The sequence below is a fragment of the Ranitomeya variabilis genome, chromosome 1, assembly GCF_051348905.1.
Source record: "Ranitomeya variabilis isolate aRanVar5 chromosome 1, aRanVar5.hap1, whole genome shotgun sequence".
Lineage (NCBI taxonomy): Eukaryota > Metazoa > Chordata > Amphibia > Anura > Dendrobatidae > Ranitomeya > Ranitomeya variabilis.
Genome location: NC_135232.1, coordinates 52,304,371 through 52,331,584, shown reverse-complemented (window position 1 = coordinate 52,331,584; position 27,214 = coordinate 52,304,371). Strand labels below are relative to the sequence as shown.

At 46.8% G+C, this 27,214-nt stretch overlaps 1 protein-coding gene across 1 annotated transcript in view; it reads right to left on the bottom strand.

The window, feature by feature from the left end:
• Positions 1-27,214, bottom strand: part of EPG5 (ectopic P-granules 5 autophagy tethering factor) — a 97,097-nt gene that overhangs the window by 59,806 nt on the left and 10,077 nt on the right. The window contains exons 2-19 of the mRNA XM_077283722.1: positions 26,245-27,105; positions 23,816-24,059; positions 23,337-23,473; positions 21,419-21,526; positions 21,234-21,307; positions 20,908-21,013; positions 20,410-20,524; positions 19,481-19,631; positions 18,652-18,807; positions 18,240-18,397; positions 17,154-17,308; positions 15,732-15,872; positions 12,452-12,616; positions 10,060-10,179; positions 9,187-9,425; positions 8,970-9,110; positions 2,766-2,910; positions 2,004-2,201 (exon numbers count right to left, since the gene is read on the bottom strand). Of these exons, the coding sequence (XP_077139837.1) occupies positions 2,004-2,201; positions 2,766-2,910; positions 8,970-9,110; positions 9,187-9,425; positions 10,060-10,179; positions 12,452-12,616; positions 15,732-15,872; positions 17,154-17,308; positions 18,240-18,397; positions 18,652-18,807; positions 19,481-19,631; positions 20,410-20,524; positions 20,908-21,013; positions 21,234-21,307; positions 21,419-21,526; positions 23,337-23,473; positions 23,816-24,059; positions 26,245-27,105 (3,414 nt within the window). The remainder of the gene's footprint in view (positions 1-2,003; positions 2,202-2,765; positions 2,911-8,969; positions 9,111-9,186; positions 9,426-10,059; positions 10,180-12,451; positions 12,617-15,731; positions 15,873-17,153; positions 17,309-18,239; positions 18,398-18,651; positions 18,808-19,480; positions 19,632-20,409; positions 20,525-20,907; positions 21,014-21,233; positions 21,308-21,418; positions 21,527-23,336; positions 23,474-23,815; positions 24,060-26,244; positions 27,106-27,214) is intronic.

Genomic DNA, 27,214 nt, shown 5'->3' with positions numbered 1-27,214 from the left:
CACAAGCATTATATCAGTAAGCATAATCTATAGAGTACGGTATTAATTACTATGTAGATTTGAGAATTTTATCTTGGAATTCCTCCCCAATCCAAAAGCAAAGGGATCAGGCAGGGGCACAGCTGTAAGGCATTAAGGGGTAGCAGTCCTACTCGAGGCCTGGTGCCCATACAAACACATGGTATGAGTAGAATACAGCTACAGATTATGTATTGGGGCCCTGTAGCTTCCCGCTACACCTCTAGGATCAAGTCTTTATTGTCAGCAGTTTTGATATACTCGCTATAGAAACAAAATCACTGAGCACCCCCAAATCTTTGTTTCCAGCTGCCAGGACCCAATGAATGAATCGCCCATTCATTAGAAGTTGAAAGCCATTTACTGAAATTGTACAGGATTAAATGCGGCTTCTTTTCTGCAGAAAACTACATCATCCTTGTCCACAAGTCCAGTTCCATTCACTTTAAAAGGGGTTGTCAGGTCTCAGAAGAAAACTCTGCAGCTGATTTATGTGACTGCACAATGACAAACTGTGATGATGTGAGATGCGCCCACGGTCACGATTTCGCTGTGTTCCCTGTGTGAATGGACAGTCGTGTATGCGATTTGCATACTTGTTGTCATGTGCTGATTAGTCTCATCCAGCTTCTCTCAATAGAAGAAAGCAGTGCAGGAGTTTAGTTGGCACGTGACTGCCCACTCGACAGGGCACGCAGGGGAATCGTGACAGTGCACACATTCCACACTCTTACGATTCGGTGTTGAGCTGTAATAACAGACACAACCTGTATAGCTGTTTTTAATGGAAAGCAGCCATGTTATTGTAATCCTAGACAGCGCATTTAAAACAGTTGTCCTGTACTTACATATATCTATCCTCAGGATAGGTCAATACCACATCAGTAGTCTTGCAATACCCGGCACCGCCGCCGATCAGCTGCTTCGTCTGCATAGAGGGCTTGGCCGGGTCCTGCACATCCGCCCCTATATAAATGACTAAGGGGAGGATCTCCAGTACCCCACTGTGGCTATTGTGCACGGAGTGGATCTCCAGTACCCCACTGTGGCTATTGTGCACGGAGTGGATCTCCAGTACCCCGCTGTGGCCATTGTGCAGGGAGTGGATCTCCAGTACCCCGCTGTGGCCATTGTGCAGGGAGTGGATCTCCAGTACCCCGCTGTGGCCATTGTGCAAGGAGTGGATCTCCAGTACCCCACTGTGGCCATTGTGCAGGGAGTGGATCTCCAGTACCCTGCTGTGGCCACTGTGCAGGAAGTGGATCTCCAGTACCCTGCTGTGGCCACCGTGTAGGGAGTGTATCTCCAGTACCCCGCTGTGGCCACTGTGCAGGGATTGTATCTCCAGTATTCTGCTGTGGACACTGTGCAGGGAGTGGATCTCCAGTATTCTGCTGTGGACACTGTGCAGGGAATGGATCTCCAGTATCCTGCTGTGGCCACTATGCAGGGAGTGTATCTCCAGTACCTTGCTGTGGCCACTGTGCAGGAAGTGGATTTCAGTACCCTGCTGTGGCCACTGTGCAGGGATTGTATCTCCAGTATCCTGCTATGGCCACTGTGCAGGGGGTGGATCTCCAGTACCCCGCTGTGGCCACTATACAGGGGGTGGATCTCAAGTACCCCGCTGCATCCACTACGCTGGGGGTGGATCTCAAGTACCCCGCTGTGGCCATTGTGCAGGTGGTGGATCTCCAGTACCCTGCTGCGTTCACTATACATGAGGTGGATCTCCAGTACCCCACTGCGGCCACTGTGCAAGTGACAGATCTGTGGTTTTCCGCTCCATACCTAAGCACATCCGGCTAGCTCTGGAAAGAGCTGATCGGCGGGGCTGCTTGTTGTTTCACCCCAACCGATCTGGTATTGATGACCTATCGTAAAGATAAGCCATCATTATAAAAGTTCCAGAAAACCCCTTTAATTTTACTCCCGTACTATGCTGGGCCTTGACCTGTGCTCCCATACGCCGCGCCCGGGGTCACCTTGTGCTGCTGGTAGAGCAGCTTCTGCAGACAGTCCTCCTGGAGGTGCCTGAATGCCACTTTGCACAGCTGGTCCATGAGGTGCAGGCTGCCTTTGTCCCGGTGCCACAGTTGCTGGCTTATGAGAACCTGAGTCCAGAACTCCAGAACCGCCACTGGGCCCACTTCATTGGGTCTAAGACTGGCAGAGATATGTGACTAAAGAAGAAACGTATGAGATCTATATCAGTCTTGTCAAATCAAGCTTACACTGTCTTGTACATCTCAAGATGCCATTTTAATATTGAGGATTGCTTTATGTATTGCCTCCTAAATACATTTAATAACTTAAAAAGGGTCGCCCATCTTTGCGGTTATTTTAAAAAAAATAAAATTCACGTGTTTGAAGCTAAAAAAATTATTTTTTTCAATAGTGGATCATTAAAAATTTTGCACGGTTTACCTTCCATAGCCTGTATGTTTGCACTGGCTGCAGAATGAGTAAACTGAGAATTCATCAGTGAGCCCACTGTGATGGTCCAACAGGAGAGTCTGTAGCTCTTTTTCTACGCTTCCCTCAGTTGACTTATGACCAGAAGAAGAAACAAAGAGCCTGCGAAGGCCAAAACGGTGCAATATTTTTAATGAAACCCTATTGCAAAAATTATTTTTAACCCCAAAGACATATATTTAAGTTTAAAAAAAAAATTCCCCCAAAAGTGGACAACCCAATCTCATATCCTGTCTTTCATTATACCACCCCCCTCTGGACAATTCCGTTACCTGGATCATGTTTGTGAGCAGCTTCACATTTTCCCCGTAGTTGATGGAGGTGAGGTGTTGGGTGACCTTGTGGGTCATCTGCATGGTCATTCCCTGCGGGATCCCGCTGTCCAGCTGGAGGAAGAGCTGAATGTAGGACAGAAACCTGCAATAGTATTAGACCCTGCGATGTGACTTTACAGCTTTGCATTACCCTTCCTGACAGGGCCAACTTTCGATTTAGCCATTTTTTTTCATTTCTTTCTTCCCTTCTTCCAAGAGCCATAATTTGTTTTAATTTTTTTTCCTGCATACAGTAGATGTACGAGGGCTTGTTTTTTTTGAGGGACGAGTTGTACTTATTTTCACTACTTAATGTATTGGAAAATGGAGAAAAAAATCCAAGTGCGGTGAAATTGCCCAAAAAAAAAGGCTCAATTCTAGAATAGTTTTTTGGGAATTGTTTTTATTTTTTTTATTTGTTTTACAGTGTATTCTGTGTGGTAAAGAGGACCTAACAATAGGATTCACCTCGTCCGTACGATTACTGGGATTCCAAACTTGGCCTGTTTTTTTATTATATTTGTGGTCAAAAAATCGGAAATTTGTCCCCCCCAAAAAATAAACATTTTTTTAATTGTGTTACCAATTTTTAAGACAAGTAACGTTTTCATTTTTAGTGTGATGGAGCCGTGCGAGAGCTTATTTTTTTGCGGAGTATTTTTGCATGATTAAAGACGCTAAGTCTGAAACGCATTTGCTATGACAAAGTGTCCCTGCCGGGTTGTGACTTGCTTGTTATATTTTTGTATTTACCTAATAAATTTGACGATTTTAGGAAAATCCTGACGCTGGAACATCCTCTGCTTTTTCGATCACAGTATTGATGTAGATAGTAAAAATCACGGACCCCCGGCTGCCATAGAAATCCATCTGTGCCTCACGTTGGCATCACAGGGGCGCAGATTAGCTCAGGAATTGGTGAGAGCGAATATAATTTATTATGTTTTGCCGTCCTGAGACTTTTCAAGAATAAAGGGCTCGAAAACAGTTTTTCCATCGCTTCATTGGGGGCATTATATACCCACCAACTGGCACCGAGCGAATCAGTGTTAGCTTAGTGTCAGTAGGAGGCAGACAGCTACACTCAGCCCCGTTTCTACCTTAGGTTTGTTGTTTTTTTAGTAATGATTCCCATTTTGCAGGTTCAGCTTGTGATTCGGGCGACAGAGTGGAATTGTGTCACTCTATTCTCCCCTAAAGACCGAGAGCACAATATGGGATTGTGTCACTACTGTGGTCTCCATGGTCCATCCAGCAGGAACCTTTCCCAACACATCAAGTGTGTTCACGGCATCTACACTGAGGAACTGGCAGACCGGTCCTCGCCATCACCACCCAGCCCGCTTACCCCCCAGAGCCAGACGTGCACGATGGGAAAACAGACCCGTTGTCGGCCACAGGCCTTCAGATGACAGCCTAAAGATCTGCGTCCAGCTGCTCCAGGGTTTGCTCCCAGGTCCTTGCTGTCCGTCTCCTGTATCAAGTCTGCAATGAAGGATTCTGGATCTTCAGGATAGGTATCTGTGTCCAGGCAGTAAGGGGGCTCCTTTTAATAGATTTATATCTAATCCCTAGACATGAAAGAACTACTACAGGTCCCTTCCCATTTAATAAGCAAACTCCTTTCATAGAGGGCAAATAACTTGAAATATTGCACCTACTTTGCTCCCCCCTCCCTTCTGCAACCATCACCTAAAATTTAGTCCCCGGCTCCATTCCAGGACTTCTCCAGAGGCCAGGCCACGCCCCGTCAGCCTGGCCAATATTGAGCGTCAGCTCATTGAGAAGCCATACTCACCACTCCAGACCTATCAGGACGATCCTACTTCCCACTCTCAAGGGATCTCGGTGTGCTTTTTTCCCAGCTCCACCTCATCCTCTCCTCCAGCGAGCGTTTTACTGGCTCCTCCTCTTCTACCTGTCGTTATCCCGAGCTACTGGCTCTAGTGTCGCAGCAACGCTCTCCTCTGCACAGCATCATATGTCGCAGCTCCGGTCACCACAGCACAGAATCACAATCCCCTCCACATAACACCAACTCAGTACAGCTGGAATCAGGAATCCAGGGTCTAAGTAAGCTTTTCCTCAGCATGACAGGACACTTTCACATGAGAAGCCTCTCAGGGTGGTCGGACATCTTCTTTTATTTCCGGAACGAGTGTCTCTCAGTGATCATCGACGCCTGGCTCGGAGACGTAGTCTCCCAAAGTTACAAGATAAAATTTTCTACGTTCCCTCGTTTTCACTTTTGTGAGACCTTTCCCCCCAAAGTACCTTTACCTCATTCCTGGGTTTTCAAGGGTAACAGCCTGCTCTCCGAGGCAGGGGTCATCATCCCTGTTCCTTCACCAGATCACTTTTCGATTCAAACATGTTCGTGGTTCCAAAGAAGGCTGGCTCTGTTTGTCCATTTTGGATTTCAAACTATTGAGCAAACATGTTCGACTATGCCATTTCAGAATGGAGTCCCTTTGCGCGGTGATAGCCTCCATGGAACTTGAGGAATTCCTATGCTCCGTGGACATTCAAGATGCCGTCCTACACATTACCATTTTTCCTCCTCACCAGATATTTTTTAGGTTTGCGGTACAGCTATCCCATTTTCAATTCACGGCGCTGCCGTCCAGTCTAACCACAGCGCCCAGAGACTTCAATAATGGCCATTCTTCAGAGCAGAGGCATCCTTGTCACCCCTTATTTAGACAACATTCTCATCAAGGCTACGTCTTCCTCAGCATGCCATGAGAGTCTACAGATCACTCTAGACATCCACATCACTCTGTTCCATACCTGTCCCCTTCAACTTTTTCTACTATCAAGATGGGACAGGTCGACTCACTCCAGGAATCGACTAATCACGCTCCCTCCCCGAATAAAGCAGTCCATGGAATGGTGGACTCAATCTCCCCTAGTCCATTGCAGGATATTTTTCTGCCACCTCATTGGAAGATCGTTACAACAGATGCCAGTCTTCTTAGCTGGGGAGCAGTTTTTCAGAACTAAACAGTCCAGGGCCGTTAGACTGCCCAGAAATCGTCTGTTCCCATCAGCATTCTGGAAGTCAGGGCAATCTTCCTTGCTCTACTTCACTGGCAGGATCTTCTCCTCAACCATCTGATTCGGGTCCAATCCGACAATGCCACGGCGGTGGCATATATATACCACCAAGAAGGAACCCGAAGTCGATCAGTATTGTCAGAAGTCCACTCCATGGAAACTCCCGGACCTCCCAGATCTTCTCTTGCGGGGTCCCCCTTCCCCTCTGGTAGAACCTTGGGACCTCAATTTAGTGCTAGATGTTCTTAAAGAGTCACCATTCGAACCTGTATGAGAAATTTCTCTTTCACTCCTTTCCTGGAAAATTGCCTTCCTAGTCGCCATCACTTCTATCAGGCGAGTTTCCAAAGTCTCAGCTCTCTCTTGTCGTTCCCCTTATCTACTGTTCCAGCAGGTCAAGGTAGTGTTACGCCCGATACCATCCTTTCTCCCTAAGGTTGTTTCTGCATTTCACCTCAATGAGGATATTGTTCTTCCTTCCTTTTATTCGTCCCCTTCTCATCCTGAAGAGTGGTCCCTAAACAAACTGTATCTGGTAAGAGCCCTCGGTCTCTACCTTTCCACGACAGCACCCATCAGATGTGCGGATTTGCTATTCGTAATTCACGAAGGTCCTCAGAAAGGCTTGGCTCCTTCCAAGTCTACCATTGCCTGCTGGGTTCATTTTGCCATTCTGGAAGCCTACCGACTAAGGGACAGAACGCATAAACTTAGGGTCACCAAGAACTCCACTCACTCAGTGGGGGCCTCCTGGGCTGTCCGCCACCACGCTTCGACCTCAAAGATTTGCAAGGCTTCAATGAGCCAACTTCTATAAGGCTCATAGCTACACCTCGTTGGATGCGAATCTTGGTAGATAGGTGATGCAAGCTGCAGTAGCCTGAGCTCTGACTTCAGGATACCACTCTTTTACCCACCCTAGAGACTGCTTTTGGATGTCCGACTGTTTCCTGTGTCCCCCAATAAACATTAGAGAAATGAAGATTGTGTTTACCTAATGTAAAATCTCTTTCTCTGTGCTTTTATTGGGGAACACAGTACCCGCCGTTGTTTATTGTTGGCTCTGGTTATGTTATAATTGTTGTATACCTGTTGCTTCTGTGACGCCCCAGGGTCCTGGTCGTCACAGTGGCATTGCTTTCCTCCCGGGGAGAGTGATGTCATGCTTGGAACCAAGGAAGGATATCTTTCACCAGGTAACTACAAAGCACACAACACGTTCGCACTCCAGGCCAGAAAGGGGAGCTCTAAACCTGGTTTAGGGGGAACTTCCCTGTACATAAATTCTGGCTTGGAGGGAAAGTGAGTCAGATATAGTGCTAGACAGCAGATAGGAGCAGTCTGAGGCAGAGAGCAGTGTGAGGGGCCATGAAGCCAGAGGTGCTGCAGCTCCTGGAAACAGACGTAAGGAAGGAAAGAACACTGTTGAGTGAGCATGCAGGAGGACGAAGCGCAGGAGAGTGATACCAGGGGAGCACAGCAGCGTTTGGACTGTCTCCTTGGCTGAGAGCAGATTCCGGTGGTCGGAAAACCGAGGCTGTGTCCGACTTCAGGAGGCACAGCAGAAACCGGCAGGACAGCTGGATTGTACATCACCTGTCCGCCTTAACACCCAGGAGACACAGTGGCATATAGAGCCCGGGTCGTGATAGAGACCCTATAAAAAGGCTCAAGCCACCTGTCATACGGGTTTGTGTCCATAACCTTCATGGAGGACAGAGAGAACTGTGAGGACCTTACCAGAAGCCACAGGCAGTAAGGGACTACAACATCACCGTGCTAAGAGGAAGGCTTCTAACTCCACCTGGTAAAGGGGACTCCCAACTTGCTTCCAAGCCAGCCGGACCCTGCCTGTACCTGTGATCTGGTGCCCCGGACTGCTGTTGCCTGAAGCCCACAATAAACCAGGTAAATAGACTGCACACCTGTGTCCTCCGTTTCTTATTGCACCATTCACCATCTTCACCTACACCAGGAGCCCTGGGGACCTAGTTCACCTGTGGGAAGTTATACCATCTAGCTGCCATAACTTCACCCCAGAGGACCCCTTTAAGCAGCGTCGATCCCCACTGACCGAATACCACAGGTGGCGTCACAAACAAACTTTATTCTTAAACTCATTAAACTAAATTAAAGACCTTTCCCCTTTTACTTGGGCGCTCAGGGCCACGGACTGGGTCAGTCCCCTTTAAGTACCGGACCTGGTACCGAGTACCCTACGGCCCTGGTGGGCGACTCACTTCTCCTACCCCTTTCTCACTAACTGATTAACTTGGTGCCAGTTGGTGGGTATATACTGCTGGGGAGAAGCTAACTTGTTTTGCATAGTGGCAGCCTACTAGTGGCAGCAGCATACACCCACGGTTTCCTGTGACCCCCAATGAAGGCTGCAAACAAGAAAGATTTCACGGTAGGTACCCAAAATCTTACATTTTCTCACTTGAAAAATACAAATTTAAAACAATTTGAAAAATAGACATATTTGGTATCATCGTGTACAAGAAACTATGATCTTCCAAAATATAAAAGTTATATAATTCATAAGTTAACCAGCAAAAAGAAAAAAAATTCCAATTAAAAAAACATAAAAGCGACATGATTTGCAAAATGGTATCAATAAGAACAAAAAAAACAAGCCCTTACACAATTCCATTGACATAAAAATAGCTACAGGTCTCAGCAATTGGCGGCAATTTTTTGGGGGACAAATTAACTAAAATATTTTTTAAAAAAATACAAACAAATTTGGTATTGATGTAATCATACTGACCTGGAGAATTATGTTGTGGGGCCATTTTTACCATACAATGAATGGCTAAAAAATAAATAAAAAAAATAATAATAGAGGAATTGCATTTTAATTTGCAATTACACTCTGCTTGGAATTTCTTTTCTCCCATTTTCCAAAACATTATAGGATAAAGTGAATGTCAACATTCAAAGCTACAACTAGTCCCGCAGTGAAAAAACCTTATATGTCATCTGAAAAAAAAAGTTATAGCTCTTGAAACAAAAATAGGAAACAAAAAGTGTAAAAATGAAAAAATCCTAAGTTCTTAAGGGATTGAATGAAGAAGATTGTCATAGAAGATAAAGTAAACTTACGGCTCATTCTTCAGGAGATAGCTCGGACATGGATAAAACATGGGTAAAACTTTATCCAAAATGTGAACCGCGGCGCGCAGATGCTTTGCTTGTATCAGGTCGCCCAGCATGGTCACTCCCTCTACACAAAACTTATCGGCACTGCAGAAACACAAGGCACAGAAGTCAGCGAAGAACATATCTATGTAATATATACACACATATGGCAGTGAAGTACCTGTGTCCCACTGAAGCAGTGGCCAGGGCGATGTAGCAGCCTATCGGCACCCCGTTTTTCACGGCCTTCAATACCGGGTGTAGGACATTGGCCTCTGTCAAATCAGGGACGGCGTCGCAGATCTGCTCCGGACGATCGTTTCTGTGCAACTTAAGTCTCAAAACCAAATCCCAAGACCACTGGTTAAAGGAGGCTTCTGGAGTCTGCCCAGTCCGGACTATGTTGGCCAAGTAAGACACCTGAAGATCACACCGAACTGTTATCACATCGGTACAAGAAGATGTTGGCCATTTAATGTAGCTGGCGTTTTATTTTTTTTCTTATAAAAACAACCCCTGTCCACAACCCCTGGGGACCTCTGGACTCCATCTGTGAGCGAGAAACAATGGCTAAGCTATATGAAGAGCTCCAGTTCTGGCACACTCAGGCCATCCTTGGATTACGTGGTCGACCATTGATCCGTGTGGCCACCTGATAACCAGATATCTGGCTAGCTGCAACTTTTCCTGTAAACATCAGGCGCCGGGGAATAGTGGCCTGCAAATTGAAAGGGGTTAGTGAGAGAACCCCTTTAACTCAACTTTTACATCATGAGAGATGTATATAAGTGTGGGGATCTGAGCAACCACTGATCAAGTCTTCTAACGTCTAATGGTTTATGTTAGAAGTTTTTATATGCAGGTGTCCTTAAAAAAATAAAACCTCATTGTGGTCGGTATACGGAGTGGTAAATGCGCTCGTCTGACAGTGGTCTCACTGTTTATTAGGAGACACGTCATCCCCTTAACCAGTAGGTAGCTCAGGAGCGGACGGTGTTAGGTCCGAGGTGTTGTGGCTGACCACCTGGTGACCTCGGATTCCCCCATCAATCACCTGCTTGATGCTCTCAGAGATGATCCCGGTGTAGGGTTTGTCAGAGATGAATTTCTGATAGGCCTCCAGGACCATGAGCGCCACCTCCACGTGCACAGGATGATCCAAGTGCAGGGTTTTCTGTTAACAGAAAAATAGGGTTTCATTCAATAAAAAAAACTGAGCATTCGGCCAAGTTTTCAAGCTCAGCTTGTTCAGATTAGCGTCTGTGTGTTGGCAAAAGCCACAAGAAACTGTGAAGGAAATCAGTACATGAAGATTAAGATCACAAGGTCACTTTTAGTAGTCATCTTATAAGGAGCAAATCTCGGGGGGGGGGGGGGGGGGGGTGTTCTCTGCCCTCAATTCTGCCTATTGTCAGTGATCCTGTACATGGAGAAATAGCAGGCTCTCTTCGTTGACTTCTTCAGGAGATCAACAGCCGAACAGCAGAGCAATCTACCAGACGAGCTGCAGAAGGATCTATCAGATGAGTCGCAGAAGGATCTATCAAACAAGCGGCAGAGGGATCTATCAGACGAGCGGCAGAGGGATCTATCAAGATGAGCGGCAGAGGGATCTAGCAGACGAGCAGCAGAGGGATCTATCAGACGAGCCGCAGAAGGATCTAGCAGACGAGCCGCAGAAGGATCTATTAGACGAGCCGCCTGAGGGATATATCAGACGAGCAGCAGAGGGATCTATCAGACAAATAGCAGAAGGATCTAGCAGACGAGCCGCAGAAGGATCTATTAGACGAGCCGCCTGAGGGATATATCAGACGAGCAACAGAGGGATCTATCAGACGAGCGGCAGAGGGATCTATCAGACGAGCGGCAGAGGGATCTAGCAGAAGAGCGGCAGAGGGATCTAGCAGACGAGCGGCAGAGGGATCTAGCAGACGAGCAGCAGAAGATTCTATCAGACCAGCCACAGCAGAATCTATCAGACAAGCAGAAGGAGGATCTATCAGAACAGCCACAGCAGGATCTATCAGACAAGCAGAAAAAGGATGTATCAGACAAGCTGCAGAGGGATCTATCAGCTGAGCGGCAGAGCGATCTAACAGACAAGCGGCAGAGGGATCTATCAGACGAGCAGCAGAGGGATCTATCAGACGAGCCGCAGAGGGATCTATCAGCCAAGCGGCAGAACGATCTAGCAGACGAGCGATCTATCAGACGTGCAGCAGAGGGATCTATCAGACGAGCAGCAGAGGGATCTATCAGACAAGCAGCAGAGGGATCTATCAGACGAGCAGCAGAGGGACCTATCAGAAGAGCAGCAGAGGGATCGATCAGTCGAGCAGCAGAGGGATCTATCAGACGAGCAGCAGAGGGATCTATCAGATGAGCAGCAGAGGGATCTATTAGACGAGCAGCAGAGGGATCTATCAGACAAGCGGCAGAGGGATCTATTAGTCGAGCGTCAGAGCGCTCGATTAGACGTTTATAGCATATACTGGACATGTTCTATAAATGTCCCAGATGAGGAGACCCCTTTAGTCTCTTAAAAATCTGTGATGTACATTTTCGACACAGGTTGCATGCGGGATGTATGGAGCGGGCTCAAGAGCTGAGCTCCCTCCATACTGGGCAGATGCCGGCAGTGTCATACAGCCAGCACTTGCCTCTAACAGCAGCCACCAGTTTTATCTCTGATCACTGCCGTTTAACCATGTAAATGTCGCTCTCATTCACCAACAGAGGCATGTAAATGTACAATTTGCCATTGTGATTGTGGAGAAACGATGGGTTACCCTGGCAGATAGGGGCCCGCTGTACACCCCCATGGCTGACATCTTATTCCACCTCCACCTCTGGTTGGGCTTCATAGGAGACCATAAAATTACCCTATAAAGTGGAATACTGTAGTACTGCAGAATATAACATAAGTGATCAGCTTCGGGGCCCTTAGGAACGACTTAAAAAATAAAGAAAAGTATAAGTATATATTTCCCCTTTTCTCAGTTTAAAAATAAAGAAGTGAAAAATGAAGAAAGTTCATAAAAGTCAGTTTTCTCCAGAAATCTTAACACCACAATTGCTCTTTTGTCCCCCCAAGCAAGATATGAAATAAAAAGTTATCAAAACATCACATATACTCCAAAATAACACTACTCAAAACTATGTGATATATTTTTTACCATTTCATCACACTTGACATGTTTTTCGCATTTTTCAGCACATTATGTTTTAAAGCAAATGGTGTCATTCAAAGATACAACTTCTGGCACAAAAAAATATTCCCTCATACGGCTAGGTCAATGGAAAAATGAAAAAAGCTATGGCCCCTTGCAAGAGGGATGGGAGAAAAACAAAAATGCAAAACACTGAGAACTACACAGTCCTAAAGGGGTTAATCCACCGTCAGCCTGATTTTCCAGCTTTACATCGCAGTTATTGGTCCGTACCGTGTCAGTGATGCCCCAATTCAGACCCTCGAGGATGATGCAGGACAGCTTGTTCTCCACTTCACACAGGCTGTGACTGATGAGCCAGTCCCTGATGATGCCTATTTCGGAGGCGCTGGGTCTCCATTGATGGAGGGGCAATTCTTTAAATAAGTATAAGGAAACCTTATAATGGAAAAACAATAAAAAAAATCATTAATAAATGCAAAAAAAAAGAAGCATAGCACTTTAATACTATTCCCATCGCAGCCATTACAGAGGTTTCTCCAGTGAAAAAGTTTTCTTGTGCGCTTCATTGGGGGACACAGGAAACTATGGGTGTACACTGCTCCCAACAGAAAGCTGACACTAATAAATACAATCTAAGTTGTCTACTCCACAGCAGGCTACACCCCGCTACTGGTAACCAAACTACTCAGCTTAGCTTAGTGTCACGTAGGAGGCAGACATAGGCTCGAGACCCAGACTTGTTTCTACCTATGTTTTGCTTTTTTAACTAAGTGCCAAGAGATGCCTGCCGCCCCTCAAAAAAGAAGAGACCATAGTTCAAGTTGGCTCCTTCTTGGCCTGTTAAGGCCTCCAGAACCAGAAGAACCTAGTTTTCCTCTGCAAGGCGGGGCACTCCAACCCATGAACCCTCTGGGATTTCTGGGACACAAGGCTCTAAACAGTTAAAGACGCTCAAGCCAAAGAAATTATCTCCTCCAGATACAAGATAAAATTCACTGTTCTTCCGTGAAATTGTTTCTTCTACCCCACTCCCCTCAGACTCCTTCTTGGCATTCCCATTTATTCCAAGTAATTTCCTCCCTTCTTCAGTCAGGTTTTATTGTTCCAGTTTCTTCTCAAGAACATTTCAATGGATTTTACTGTAACCTTTTTGTCATGCCCAAGAATGGCTTGGTTTGCCCAATCCTGAACTTGACACTGCTAAACAAGTGGATGAAGCTACGCCACTTCAAAAATGGAGTCTCGTTCTTCTTTTGTAGCCTTGATGGAATTCAAGGAATTTCTTTGCTAAGAGGACATTCAAGAAACCCATCTCCACATCCGCATTTTTCCAGCATACCAAAAGTTTCTCCGTTTTACAGTCCATTAGTCCCACTTCCAATTTGTTACCATCCCTTTTGGGCTGGCCACGGTCCCCCAGGGTGTTTATGAAAACCACAGTCCTTTTGTGTCAGGGGAATAGTAGCCATCCCCTACCAAGGTTCCTTCTTACTCAGAGAACCTCCAGAGTCTGCAAATAACACTAGAAACTTTCTCGATTTGGATGGATTGTCACCTAATCAATGTAGTGTCTGAATCGAGCTCAGCGCCTCATCTTTCTGGGAATACTGTTCGACATTGGTCAAGTGAAAGTTTTTCTTATCGACTCTTCAGACCAGCATCCAATCTCTGAGCTGCCCCTCGCTTTTTCCCCTCCGCTTCTGAATGAGCATCCTGTGCATCATGGTGGCTGCCATCGAGGTGATTCCCACTTGCTCAGTTTCATACCGACCCTCTATCTCATTGGGGCAAGAATGTTTTCTCCCCAGATCGCCCAATCCTTCTTCCCCCCCGCATCAAGCTGTCCGTGATCTGGTGGTGGAACTTTCCCCTAATTCTTCTTGGAGAATCCTTCAGATTCATTGGCAAATTGTCACGCCAGCCTTCTCGGTTGGGGAGTAGTCTTTCAGAAGCTTATTGTGCACGGTCGTGGAGAAGTTACAAAGTCCTACTTTTAATTGACGTCCTGGAACTCACAGCCATTCATCTGTCCCTTAGCTATTGGCAGGACCGACTGTCAGGTCTCCTATTCAGTGAGATAACACCGCCGCCGTGGCTTACATTAACCATCAAGGCGGGACTCAGAGTTGTTTTTACCATGCTATAAGTCTCACAGATTCTCACCTAGGTGGAATAAAGTATTTCGCCAATTTCAGCAATTCACAAACCAGGAGAGGACATATTGGCTGTGGATTTTCTAATCTGCGAGCGACTAACCCCCGGGAGAGTGGTTTCTGCATCCGACCATCTTTGACCAGATCTGTCTATGGTGGGGCATTGAAGATGTCGATGTGACGGCATCCAGACACAATGACAAATTTCTGGGTTCGCGTTCCGATCTCACAACCTGTTAGCGGTAGTCTCCGATGCTCTGGCGATCTCATGGTCCCAATTATCCCTCACTGATCAGTTTCCAATCTACCTCAGCTACCCAAGTTGATCAATAAGATCAAGTTGGAAGTAATCATTGTCATCCTCGTGGTCTGTCCTACCCAGAAGATCATGGAAGTGGTCAACCTCCTTGAAGACATCCAGTGGAGACTTCTGGTTACACCCTGGTTACACCAATTGAACTTTCCAAGGTTCATCACTTTCACTCTTATTCTTGAGCGCTCAATTTAACGGCATGGCTGTCTAAGTTTCAGCTCTAAAATCCTGAGTCTTCTCTGACCAGGTAGTGCAGACCATAATCAAGACACTGAAGCCATCGGCGTCTCATATCTACCATCGTACTTGGAAGGCTGCATTCCGTTGTTGTGAATCTAACGTATGTTTTTTTCTCTCTCTGCTCTAGGTCTTTTTGACAACTGGGGCACTCAAGAGCCAGGTCTTGGCCCTGTCTGTAGGAGGAACCTGGTTTTCAAGACTTAAGTCAAGACTTTTCTTCATGGAGTGGCTAACTCTGATCCTTTGGATCCCTGAGATTTTAACTTGGTGCTTAATGCCTTACAATGTCCTCCATTTAGACCAATATGGAATGTTTCTCAGCCCTGGCTTTCCTGGAGGGTGGCGTTCCTAGTTGTGATCATTTCCTTCAGGTGAATATCAAAACTTGCAGCTCTGTCTTGTCGCTCTCCATTACTTGACCTTCACTAGGACAACTAGTTTTGTGTCTGGTACCCTGTTTCCTTACTAAGTGGTTTCTTCTTTCCACCTTAGTGAGAAGATCGTCTTCCCTTCATTCTGTTCTTCTCCCTTTCCTCCCATGGAGCGCTCCTTACACAATCTGTACCTGATCAGGATTGTTTGTCACTACTTGTCAGTAGTCTCTGTCATTCCTAAAGGACCTGGTCGAGGTCTCTCTTCCTTTAAAGGCAGCCATTGCTCAATGGATTTATTCTACCATTTTGGAAGCATATACGGTCAAGGACAAGCAGCCCTGCCAGGGAGTTTCGGTTCACTCCACCAGAACAGCAACCCCTTTAATGGTTACGATAGGAATAACCCTTTAATATTTTTTGCCGATATTTTCATATATACAGACATCATTAGTATTGAAAATATATCTCACCATGCCCACTTTATCGATGGTTTCCCGGACTCGCTGCAGTAGGACAGATATGATACTGCAGTGTGCACTAGTAATCGTGGCGAGGAGCTCGCGGCCTACTTTAGAGAAGGCTTCTCTTGTAGACATACTGACATAGGAGACCTAAAAAAAACAAAGCAAGGCGTCACTTCATACACTTTAATCCAGTCAAAACACACTGAACTCGATTAGAAGTGATCCAAAGTTCAGTATTTAATGTCAATAGGTGCAGAGGTGACAAGTAAATGCAAAATTGTGGCTGGGGAGGAACTGGAATAACTCTATTTCTGGTCAATAGATGACTTATATTCTATATTTTTAACTAATTTTCCTTTCTGGAGGCTCTATCTCCAATTTTCAGTTGTCTCTGAGCTAGTGGGTGGAGAGTCGCTACTAAGAGATGTAACCTGACCCCTCATGGTGCTGGCAAACACACATCTCCACAATGAGTTTTAGCAGATTTTTAGAGGGAATGAGGAGTTCAGAAAGTAGGGAGGAGATGAAGAAGCTCATGGGTGGAGAAAGAAGCAGATTTCTCTTATATATATTACGTTTCTTATATTTTTTTCAACAGCGACCATTTAAAACGCAACTTTACACCATTTGTAGTCTCCCTGTAAAATATATATTTTTCTTCAGTCTGCTCTCCTTTTCTTCTTCTTCTATATTTTGAGGTAGGTTTATTTAGCAGTATTGAACAAGCCGTCCGATTGGCCAGCCAAACAGTATCTACACTCCTCAACATTTAAATTACAACCCCAAGAATGAAAATTGCTGGAATGATGGAGATCACAGGATGGAGACATGATAATGATCTGCAAATGATGAAAAAATGGAAACAAAATGATCAAAACTGAAAGTACTTGGGGAAATCATCAAAATCCACATCTGGCAGCTCCTGTGTAATCACCGACCAATGACGTCCCAGATGTGCTTTTTGGGAGACAAGTCTGGAGATGCTGCAGCTATAGAAGCCCATTTAGGCCATGCAGGCTGCTCACAGTAATACGAGCAACATACGACATAAGGTCGTATTGAAAAACGGCTCCTGGGACACTTTGGAGAAATGGCTGTACTTCACCGTGTCAATGTAACACTGAGCTGTTGGTGTACTTGGAATAAAGGCTAGTGGCTACATAATGCCACCCCCCACCATAATCCCGTGAACAAGACTGCTGTGACGTTCTCTCTCGTGATAGACTCTTCATGGCGGGGTGCTCATACTTCATACTGAATGAATCGAGATGTTTTGAAAATTTCGTGTACATTTTTTCACCATTTGCTTATCTTTAACATGTCTAACTATGCTGCAATTTCCAAAACAGCACGACTTTTCCTCCTTGGTGTGTATCTACATATATATACTGTATCATACACCTGCTGGGGCATACTTGGTAGACTTACTTCATAAATCTCTAAAGCGATGGTCTTCACCAGCTCCTCATCGACATCGCTTCGCTTCGTTTGTGCCATCTGAGCAAACGTGGTGAGAAGGCAGATTCCTTCAGAGCTGTTCATTGTAGAAAAATATTCTTCAAACTTCTCTCGATTTACGGGATCTATGCCAAAGTAAAAATTAAAAAAATCAGAGTGAAACATCATTCAATTCAGCCGAGGCAGAAATCCTAACTATGGACACTGAGCCGTATCTACTGGTTTCCCTATTTATTTTTTACAAGTCATGCTTCTGAGTTTGAACCCTTGAGCCTTGAATTTGTGGTCGCTTCTCTGCCCACCGAGCCACAGCAGATACACCTTTTCTCCGCGTATTTAGTTTCTGCTATCCTTACTTCAGTCTTTTGAGAGTTAAAAAGATACTCACTTGTCTGCTCTATCGGGTGCGGCTTGATATACTTTCCCCTGCTGGTATTTCCTGCTTGTGATAGTCTCATTTGCATTTCCAGCCATTCTGCTGTAGTTGAAGCCAGTCAGTGAAAGACCAGCTAGGGTTGATCTCTGCTGTTTATGTTCTTTACTCTGCACCTATCTTCTTTTTAGGAAGTAGGTGACCTATTTTCTAACAGTATGCACTTAATCCTTTATTTTACATTTCGTGATTTGTGTTACTCTTCTATTTCAGCACAATTTCCCTTTTGTAGGTAATTTACACTCTGCTCTGCCCAAGGGCTCCTTAGAAGGAACGTGTAGCCATCGACGGCCTTTCATATAGCATAGGTCTGAGTTGCCATAGTCTAGTCTATGATTAGGGCTCTCTCAGCTCACGCAGGAACCACTAGGAACTGCAGAGTCAGGATATTTAGTCCGTACAGGATCCGGCAGGGTCAGTTGCAGTTTATAGCTTTACCTATTCTTCCGAGTAAGTTGCTACACTATCATAACCGAACGTTTTCCTACTTTACGTAATAAAGTTCTTGCCTTCCAGTTGCTGCCACGAGGGGTGACGATCTGTATACAGCTCCTAATACACTAAACAGGGCTATGTACAGATTGACCCCAGGTTTTGTGGAAGGGGAAAGAGAGGTTCACTACCGTTTAATGTAGATTGACAGATGGCCACATCTATCCTAGAATAGAGGTTGTCGGCATTCTCGCTCTCGGCGTAGTGCATGAGATACAGCAGCTTCCACAGCATGGCGTTCGACAGGGTCCCATAAGGCATCTCAGACATGAAGAGCCAAATTCCCAACCTGTAGGGTGTAAGAAGGAAACACGTACACATTGGATCGGACATGGTTTGCAGCTTGAACCAATAGAGGTGGAATATAAACATGCCCAATCCAGCTTTTCCCCAAAAAACAAGAGACCCCAGGAGGGCCCTTTTGGCCTACGTCAGGTATGGTCCATGGATACAGTTATTTTTTGCAGTGGGAACTTATAACCCAATCATGGCATAAAAACGACAAGACCAGAGATGGGACGTGATCCCCGCAGATGACCTCACCTCTTGGCTTTGAGGACATGGAGGACGGCGGTCAGGAAGAGCTCATCATAAATGGCTTGTAGCTTCCCCAGCGAGTACAGCTCCGAGCTTTGCTCCTGACCACGGTTACTGCTCAGGTACAGAGCCCAGTGATCGCTGACGTAACACAGGGTCATCCTGCAAGGTAAAAATCACTGGTTTAGCGTCACAGGTGTATTTTCAATCATGCCCCTTTATGGCGGAGTATGCCACAAACGTATAACGGATGAGTCTCGCTGATGGTGCCACTTCATGTGCCTTTCTCCCGTGTAAATGGATGGAGAAAGACACGTGTGTGCAGCGACCAAACGTGACGAGGGCAAGGTGTTGAGCTGGGGGGTCCCTATTGGTGAGACCTACATCTGTTGTACATTCATGGAATAGGCTGTGGATGTGCTACAAATGCACCCCTTTAATTCCTTCGGCAGGAACTATCGGTTATTGCACCATACATTTATTGGAGGATTCCCTACTTATGAAGTAATGGTGTTTTGCTGGTGAATATTGCATAAATCAATGGGGGTCCGATACATTTGGCCCTTACCAATCCTGAGAATTAAAGAGACACAGCGCAGGTGTAGACAGGTGTTGCATGTACATGTTCCCTGCAGAGTGGTGCCCTGGTTATCGCCTCTGCAGAAGCCCCATTCACTTGAATTCTGCGATTTCACCATTTCAGATATCCCCACTCGCCTGCGGCGGCCATATCCACACGTCAGCCATGTACACCATGAATCCGAGTGCAGGACGACGCTCCGGTCCGACACACAACACAACATAAATGACGTAAAGTAGAAAAGCCCAAGATTACCGAATGATGCAGCCTATCCGCTTCACGAACTGACGGTATCGCGCCCTGTTGAAGGTCTCCAATCCGAGAGCCAAGAGCTCAAGTAAAGAATTGGCAAAGGCAAAAATCTTCATCATTTCCTGGGGGGTAGTTTTATCAGGAAAATATTCACCTGTTGGAATTAAAATAGTTTCAATAAGTTTTCCGATTATTGCCCGTACCCTGATGGCCGTCGGCTGCTTCTGTCTTCTCCTATCCTCTCTCATGGCAACTGGTTTAGTCATTTCCCTTCCACACAGCCTTATCATCCCCAGCAATGTCGTCACTCCCATTGCTATGGATGTTACTCTTTTTTTGTGGCCGTGGGATATTTTGCATCACTATATATTCTCTGATAATGTATCTCTGAAGATGGGATAGAGAATACATAGCAGTGAGTGCTGGCTTGGTGTTCAGGGCCGGTTGGGAAGCCCCCATATATACTAGACGGATGTCCGATCCTGCCAAAATCAACGGGTCCTTCGGACTTATATCCAATGTGCAAAAGGGGGGGCCTTCAGAAAATACATACATTGCCATATTAGTGAATTAAAAGCCAGGAATTGGCTCAGAAACGCTGCCAGAAGCTGGTGCCTGGCAATACCTCCCCCTTACAGCAGGTCATTAACAGCCAGAGGGGTTCTACTTAGTATCAAAGAAGCCTGTCTCGAATAGAGGGAATCATTTAGAGCCCGCAGGAGTCATTAAAAGTGGCATTTTGTGTTTTTACAAATATCAGAAAGTTTGTACATTTTGCTAATAAACCTAATATGCAAAGGGGAAGGGGGTGAACAGGCAGTCAATGTAATATCTGACGCTCAGTACAGATGCAGAATTTATTTTTTTTATTTCCATAAACTTTTAATGCCATAAATAGCGACAACAACAAAAAAAATGGATGCTCAGCTCACCTCTAGAGTTAAATCCGAGAACGTTCTTAAAAAGTTCATGAAAAGGAAATTGCCCCAAAATAGAAATGAGGTCGTCCTCTGACAACAGAATCCAACTTGTCTCTGGATCCTCGTCCTGCAAAAGATGTTAGGAATGGAGTAAAGGAAAAGAAATAGATGTGTGTTTTGTACGGAGGTTATTTGTTCTCTGCTTTTCTCAACTCCTTCCTTCGCTTCCATACGCCTCAACGGAGAGAGCTGCAAATGAGCGAAGCCGCGGCTGGAACTTTGGTGACGACAGTAGAATATTTAACCTCCCGGTTCTAATATGGGTGAGAGGTTTTTCAGTGGGAAAGTATAAGGATCTATTCCAAAAAACACAATACAATCCCCTACGTCAGCCATTTGCTGTTTTTACAGACCCTCACCAATCAGTAAGTGATCACCTACCCTACGGATAGAGGATGAAAATAAGATTAGAAATATGGAAACCAATATTCTACGCTCTAAGGCACTGACCTCCTCACCACCTTCATCCACCAAAGTCCAGTTCCCGGACTCCTTCCCTGAAGATGAACCTTTTCTTTCATTGGGTTTCATGTGGCACAGGAAGTCAGCGCGATTTCTATGGAAAAAAAGGATTCGATTTATATCTGCAATTTGTAATCAGGTGAAGTCATTTTATACCACCAGAAGACAGCAGCTTTCACAAGTCCTGATCGGAGAGGTAGCCTGCAACCAGCGGTGCAAGGACGAAATAGGACTATAATCAGGGGCCACCAGGACCCCCATAGATAAGTCATGTGGCCGTTACTATAGGACAGCACGTATATGTGAGGTCTCACCTTACAGGACACATGAGGACCGCCAGCTGCTGCATGAAGTGAAACACGCCGGCCGGGTTGTGCAAGACACGGACCTGAAATATCCAAAAAGCAATATGTGCTCCATATATTATATCTGTAGATATGTTCACATACACCGAGAGGATTGTGATTTCCGGAGGTCTGCAAATTAATTTACTACTCACCTGAATGAATGGGACGGCCCATTTATTGATACCGGCTGGACAGCGCAGGATATGATTCAAGAGGAACAGGTGGTCTCCGAGGCATCCCACTTTCAGCAACACAGAAACCTAGAAGACAAGATGTTCCTAAGACAGAGCTATATGAAAGGATGGTTTTATCTTCAGGAGCACGCGGCTCCCCCGACCGCCCGGCTTCCTGGTTGGTGGGAGGCCGGATGTTACTGATGGATTCACGGGATAGAGGCAATGAAGTGCCACTAGTTTGACCATGCAGGCAAAGTGGACAACACTAAGCCGCTCTGCATGACCAGAAGCATACGGCTGGGCATAGGTGGCCGGATCAGGAGCTAGCTCGCACGCTCACTCTCGGGAGCCCGGCAGGTGGTGTAAACTTGCACATGACAAGACACTTGTGCATGTTTGTTCACCACTCCAAGAAAGCAGCAATGGCTGGCCCGCAGCTTTGTTTAAGTGAATATGTGACATTTGTATCGCTGCCTGACCTTCCTGTCGCCAGGTGGTGCCGCTCTGTTATTCAAGGTAATTCAAGACTACAACTCTAGTTCTGTGTCCTCTAGGAGTTCAAGAGTTAACTCTTATCAGTGTTTGCTTTCTCCTGTGAGGCCTGGGTGCAGCTGCAGGCTATTTAAGCTCCTGAGCGCCTGCTGTCCACTACTAGTTATAATTTGACTAGCCTGCTGGAATTCTCAATAGACTTTCTTGATTTTTGGAATCAGCTTGCAATGACCTCCTGGTTCTGACCTGGCTACTGGGCCATTCTTCTTTACAGCTCACACCACCGAACAGCAGCTTGCTCCGTGGCCCCCAGCCTAGTAGTCCTGTATAGGGGATAAAGGATGAAGACCAGGGCAACCCATGGGATCTGGAAAACGGAGTAGCCAGCGCCAAGTATATTTGTAGTAGCCATCATTAAAGCTGCAAGGTGACCACAAACATTGCCCCCCATTACAGAACAGCCATATCCGGCAGCGGCCCCTACAGAGTACAGAGTGCTGTCCCGCTCCATACACTGTTTAAATTAGGGACTACTGATAGGTGGAGATGGGGGGATCTGTGTCTCCCATCTGTTTTTGAGTGGTCCCACTCAAGAGGAGATGAAAGTGTGTGGGGAGCGTTCATTGCAGAACACCGTCAGGATGCCCCCTACAGATTAGATCGGGCACGATTGTCAGGTTTGGCTGACTGTCATCTAATGTGTATTGGGGTCTTCACTCTTTAATTGGAACCTGTCACCCCTAAAATCGAAGGTGAGCTAAGCCCACCGGCATCAGGGGCTTATCTACAGCATTCTGGAATGCTGTAGATAAGCCCCCGATGTATCCTAAAAGATGAGAAAAAGAGGTTATATTATACTCACCCAGAGGCGTTTCCGCTGCGGTCTGATCCGATGGGCGTCACGGTCCGGTCCGGCGCCTCCTATCTTCATTAGATGATGTCCTCTTCTTGTCTTCACACTGCGGCTCCGGTGCAGGTGTACTTTGTCTGCCCTGTTGAGGGCAGAGCAAAGTACTGCAGTGCGCAGGCGCTGGGTCTCTCTGACCTTTCCCGGCGCCTGTGCACTGCAGCCGCAGCGTGAATACAAGAAGAGGACGTCATCGTAAGAAGATGGGAGGCCCCGGACCGGACCACGTCGCCCATCGGACCGGGACCACCCCTGGGTGAGTATAATCTAACCTCTTTTTCTCATTTTTCAGGTTACATCGGGGGCTTATCTACAGCATTACAGAATGCTGTAGATAAGCCCCTGATGCTGGTGGGCTTAGCTCATCGTCGATTTTGGGGGTGACAGGTTCCCTTTAATGGGGATAAAACCATAAATATAGATACGAATAGACAAACAAGAAGCGACATGGCCGTCACTCCTTGTAGCCGTGGTGTATGGGGGGACGGGACTCACCAGCTTCTGAAGCCACAGCAAGATGTCGTTCTGGAACTGAGTGTCTTCTATGAGTCTCCTTGTAAAGCTGAACAGGACGCTGATGCACTCCTTCAGCAGGATCAGATCCGAGTGAGTCCCTTCCAGCTTCTGAGGGGCTGTAGAAAATAATAATAAAAAAAATATCAGATGTACAATAAGTAGTTAAAATAAATACGCCATCCATAGTCTGCACTGCACCCCTAGGGTGGCAGCACCCCGACCCTGGTGCCCATGGGCCACCACTGCCATATAAGAAGTAATACAAATGGCACACGGCAGATGAGGACCCCCATTATACGTCATGTTATAAGTGAGAAGTATCAGGTCTAAACGTTTTTACACCTATGCACTGACAGGAAACGGAGATCTTAAAAATGGTGAAAAAAAAAATTGAAAAGTAAAGATTGATGGAAATGTTTCATCGTACGTGGGTACGTTTGCTTCACGTTTGGACTCACCGTGGTCCGGATGGTACACGGCTACCGATTTCAGGAAAGGGGAGTTGTTTACCAGCCCATAGATATAAGACTCGACCTGCAGGCGGGACAGGACCGACGTGTACGAGTGCAGAGCGAACGTCTGGTGCAAGTGGTCCGACTTCAGCTCGAAGAGCCTCTTCAGGTCTCCTAAGGCCGAGGCGTTGACTTCAGCAGTCTGGTAGTGGTGGTATCCCACTACTTTGGCCTGATCTTCGCACAGTCCCTGTAGCAGAAAAAAAATATTACCTTGCCTTAGTAGTTATTTTTTCCCCTCTCTAAGACCCCCATTTATCTATTCATTAGAGGGGAGGGATGCACACTGCCTCTCGTTTTGTCAGACCATGTAATACTACACTTTACCAGCAGAGGCCACTGCAGGGAAACATAGGACCAGTCGGAGCTTCTGACCACCAGTGATCAGCTGATGATCGAGCCAGGCCGCTTCATTACAATGAGAAAAATCCAGAGAAAACAACCTTGTTAACCCATTAGCAGAACCAGATTAACCTCTTAGGAGTCAGTGGGCAGAGGGAGAGCATGAACTATAAATCTGAAAGTGTCAGGCCTCAAGTAAACAGAAAAAAGGCAAAGTCCATGTAGTTCTTGGCCCTCAGGGGATTCGAACCCCGCACCCCAATGCCGCAAGTCAACATTACTATCTATAAAGAAGACAGAACTGAAGAAGAAGCCCTGAGCCGTGCAGCCGATCAGTGGGGGACCAGATAGTAAAATCCAAGTCCACCTTTAAAACATACATAAAATCCAGGGACCCAAAGCGAACGACCGATTTGGAGCGATTGAGGGGGTTCAAAGGAGGTTGACATGTAACCACTTAGATGTCACCCACCTAGGCGGGTAACCACTGTGAACCCAGCTAGCGCCGACCACAGCACTTACCGGTGCGTATGGCTCAGGATCAGTGTTTGATCCCTTAAAAATGGCTGTTTTTACTTTTACGGCCCGTTGATTAGGTTAACCATAGAAGGATGAAGCCTGGCGTTCCGATATTTGGCATGTGAAGGATGGCACTGCGAGCGTGTGTATTTACACTAGTATTGGGTGTTACGCTCGGTCGGATAAATCACGGGCAGCTTTTCCTTTCTCACAGTCGGGTATAACAGCCTTGGATCGGTGCCCTGGCATCGCCTCTATCAGATGTTATTCAATGGGATGGATTCGATGCCAGCCATGATCAATGCCCAGAAAGCATGACGTGGAGGAATGTGCTGCGCACGCAGAGGACGCATCCGAACACAAAGCCTCAAAGACGTCTGATAGTCAGACAGATGGACATGTCAGGCTAGAAGTCAGAAGGTCAGCGACCCCTCTAAGGAAGACTGAGCTTCAGACCTCCGGGACTGGACATGTCAGACTAGAAGTATGAAGTTCAGCCATCCCTCTAAGGACGACTGAGCTTCAGATCTCCGGGACTGGACATGTCAGACTAGAAGAATGAAGTTCAGCCACCCTTCTAAGGACCACTAAGCTTCAGACCTCCAGGACTGGACATCTCAGACTAGAAGTATGAAGCTCAGCGACCCCTCTAAGGACGACTGAGCTTCAGATCTCCGGGACTGGACATGTCAGACTAGAAGTATGAAGTTCAGCGACCCATCTAAGGACGACTGAGCTTCAGATCTCCGGGACTGGACATGTCAGACTAGAAGTATGAAGCTCAGCCACCCTTCTAAGGACCGCTGAGCTTCAGACCTCTGGGATTGGACATCTCAGACTAGAAGTATGAAGCTCAGCGACCCCTCTAAGGACCGCTGAGCTTCAGACCTCCGGGACTGGACATGTCAGGCTAGAAGTAAGAATTTCAGCGACCCCCTCAAAGGACCGCTGAGCTTCAGACCTCCGGGACTGGCCATATCAGACTAGAAGTATGAAGTTCAGCGACCCCTCTAAGGACCGCTGCGCTTCAGACCTCCAGGACTGGACATGTCAAACTAGAAGTATGAAGTTCAGCGACCCCACTAAGGACCGCTGAGCTTCAGACCTCCGGGACTGGACATGTCAGACTAGAAGTATGAAGTTCAGCGACCCCTCTAAGGACCGCTGAGCTTCAGACCTCCAGGACTGGACATGTCAGACTAGAAGTATGGAGCTCAGCCACCCTTCTAAGGACCGCTGAGCTTCAGACCTCCGGGACCTCCACCAGTGCTGAGAATCAGGGGCGTTCTCTGCCAAGTGAATGAAGTTGGTACAGTTCCCAGCACAGCAGTAGCTAACTGGCTGCGCAGGAGCCTCTCCCTACGCTATTGTTAAGTCCCACCACCAAGGCTAAGTCAAACCTCTCAGCCAAAAGCAGGGGAGAATCAGAAAATGAAGATCTCTGCTAGATTTCTACAAGACCGAAACCTCCTGTGCGGTGTGGAAGAGGTTTATCATAATGGCCGGTTAATCACCTGTACAGTCATGTGCTCCTCCTTAAAGTCCCAGACTTTGCTCTTGATATTCTTCCAGTCAGAGACCATGATCTGCAGCTTGGCCTCGGCCAGAAGGAGCTGCTTCCTGCACCGTCCGTAGTTCATGAGGAGCTCGTGGAACTCGTGCCGGTCCTGGTGGGCGATCCTCTCGAACTCTTCGGTGAAGGAGTCCACGTTCTCTATCCAGGAACATGGCTCAAATATCTTAAGTTGCTCCCTAGTGAAGGGGGTGAGCCTGTGCTGTTGCGGGAGCTCGGGATACAGCTTCTCGGTAGGAACCAGAGGCTTGATGGTGGCCACATCCCTGGTGTGGTCGACGACCTCCACCGGCAGCTCCGGGTAGATGGATTTCACCGTGGACAGATGCAGGATCTCTTTGGCTTCCACGAAATGCTGAGTGTTCCCGACATCTATTTCCTTCAGAGTCAGGACAGCAGGATGGAGGTGAGGAGCCTCCGCAGGGTGCGGGCCGTCCACGGAAGGGCTCGCTACTTCACTACCTGTAGTCTTATTGGACAGCGAGACACAACTTGGAGAAGCGGGGGGAACGCTCGTGTCGGCCTCCGCTGCCCCGGACTCCGGCTCCTTCTTGTCCTCCAAGGTGTCTGGACTTACAATGGCCACGTCGGCCACGGACAAGCTGCTGAGGCGTTTACTGGTCGCTCCGCAGGCCTCATCGTTCAGCTGGATTTCTATAAAGTTGTCCGGGAGCTCCCTGTCCGCCGTCTGCTTCTGAGGCGAGGGGCCGGCGTCCGGCACCTGAGGGGCATCGCTCTCCTCCTCCAGCACCAGAGGCTTCTCCGCTCGCACCTCCACAAGACTCTGCTGCTTCTTCTTGGCCTGAAAACAGGGAATAACACAATGTGAGAGAAAGTACTCCAGTCACATCCAAAGCTGCATTTACTATTCTGCTGCTATCAAATATCATATCCTATACTCCAGTCACATC